Source organism: Galeopterus variegatus, unplaced genomic scaffold (assembly GCF_000696425.1).
Source record: "Galeopterus variegatus unplaced genomic scaffold, G_variegatus-3.0.2 Scaffold1470, whole genome shotgun sequence".
Lineage (NCBI taxonomy): Eukaryota > Metazoa > Chordata > Mammalia > Dermoptera > Cynocephalidae > Galeopterus > Galeopterus variegatus.
Window position 1 is genome coordinate 330055 of NW_007727581.1, and position 1620 is coordinate 331674.

The 1620-nt window shown below is 45.5% G+C and overlaps 1 protein-coding gene across 1 annotated transcript in view; it reads left to right on the plus strand.

Annotated features, from left to right (window-relative positions):
* The window catches only part of DSCAM (Down syndrome cell adhesion molecule), a 237084-nt gene extending 235817 nt beyond the window's left edge, over positions 1-1267 (plus strand). Inside the window, exon 25 of the mRNA XM_008577256.1 lies at positions 290-1267. Coding sequence (XP_008575478.1) covers positions 290-642 — 353 coding nt within the window. The 3' untranslated portion in view covers positions 643-1267. The remainder of the gene's footprint in view (positions 1-289) is intronic.
* Positions 1268-1620: the final 353 nt, after the last annotated feature.

Here is a 1620-nt window from a genome sequence, read left to right on the forward strand (position 1 = left end):
GTACGTTTTTATTTTGCATATAGTGTTTCGAAGGGTCTTATTCCCTCCATTTCTCTGGTCAGTTAGGGCATTGAAGAGCTTAAGTCAGTGCACCAAAGAGAAGCGAGCTCTTCATGCCCCGTGGAGAGGGGTGGGGCAATTCCACCTGCCTCAGGGTGGGCTGTGATGAGGTGTCTTGGAAAGTGTGCCCACACACATGGCATTGCCCTCTCTTGACCTGAATGGCCGAGCACTGGCACAAATTTACCACACCAAGGAAACCCACTAACTGCTCTGTGTTTGTTTCCAGGTGACCTCATACATTTGCCTCCATACCTTAGAATGGACTTTTTGTTAAACCGAGGTGGTCCGGGCACCAGCAGGGACCTGAATTTAGGACAAGCATGCTTGGAACCTCAGAAAAGTCGGACCCTGAAACGCCCCACGGTCCTCGAACCCATCCCGATGGAGGCCTCCTCCTCCACCTCATCCACGAGGGAAGGACAGTCGTGGCAGCCAGGGGCCGTGGCCACATTACCTCAACGAGAAGGGGCAGAGCTGGGACAGGCAGCTAAAATGAGCAGCTCCCAAGAATCCCTGCTTGACTCTCGGGGCCATTTGAAAGGAAACAACCCCTATGCCAAATCCTACACCCTGGTATAACAAACAGTGTGACTGGACAGTCGTTGTAAATACAATTTAAACAATTCAATCAAAGCTACCTTTTTTTTACAGAATTCCAATATTTATAATTAAAGAAAATTGCCAAAATATATTAAAAAAAAAAAAAAAGAAAAGAGAAACTACTGAAACCACAGACAGTGCAAAGACTCTCCTGCTTTTTTTCTGTCTGAGTGTGAGCTCCATCCGCCTGGGCATCTGATTTTTTGGGAAAGAAGTCCAGTTTTATGATCTTCACAGGCTATTGCATTTTTACTGATTTTCTACAAAGTGCATGGGGGACTAATTAAATCTTCTGACTAGAAGTTCTATCACACAAGAGTCAAGAAAGAAAACGGGGAAAAATTAGCCTATTTGTGAATTTAAAAGGAACACTGAATTGGGGGCAGGGGAAGACTTTAGTCATGTCTGCACACCTTTCGTTCCCATTAGAAGTTGGGTCCACAATTTGATCTTCTTTTGTTGTTAATTAGGATGAGTGCCGTCAGTGAGGGGGTGGGGGGATCAATTCGGTTTTCTTTTTTGTTTATTTTTTAATTTAATGAGACACTCTTTGCATTTTGTCTAAGCGAAATAAAAAAGAAAAGGTCGTCTGCCTTTATTTCAATGTCTACTTCTCTTGTCTCTGACTGATGGCTTGGTCCTCCCTCCTCCTGATGCTTGTGTTTGCCAACACCAGGACTGGACTCAGAACCCAGTTTAATAAACCAGAGAAGATACTAACACTGTGAACTCCTCAGGTGTAGCTGGGAAAAGCAGGCGAGGCGCAGCTCCCGCTCTCAGGCTGGTGTTCTGAGACCCTGCAAGGCTCTGCTCCTGCCCACGGCAACTAGCCCTCTAGGTAGATCAGGGATCAGCAGACTATGGCCCGCAGGCTGAATCTAGCCCACTATTGTTTGGGTAAATAAAGTTTTACTGGAACCACATGCACTATTTGCTATTTTCTATGACTACTTCCAT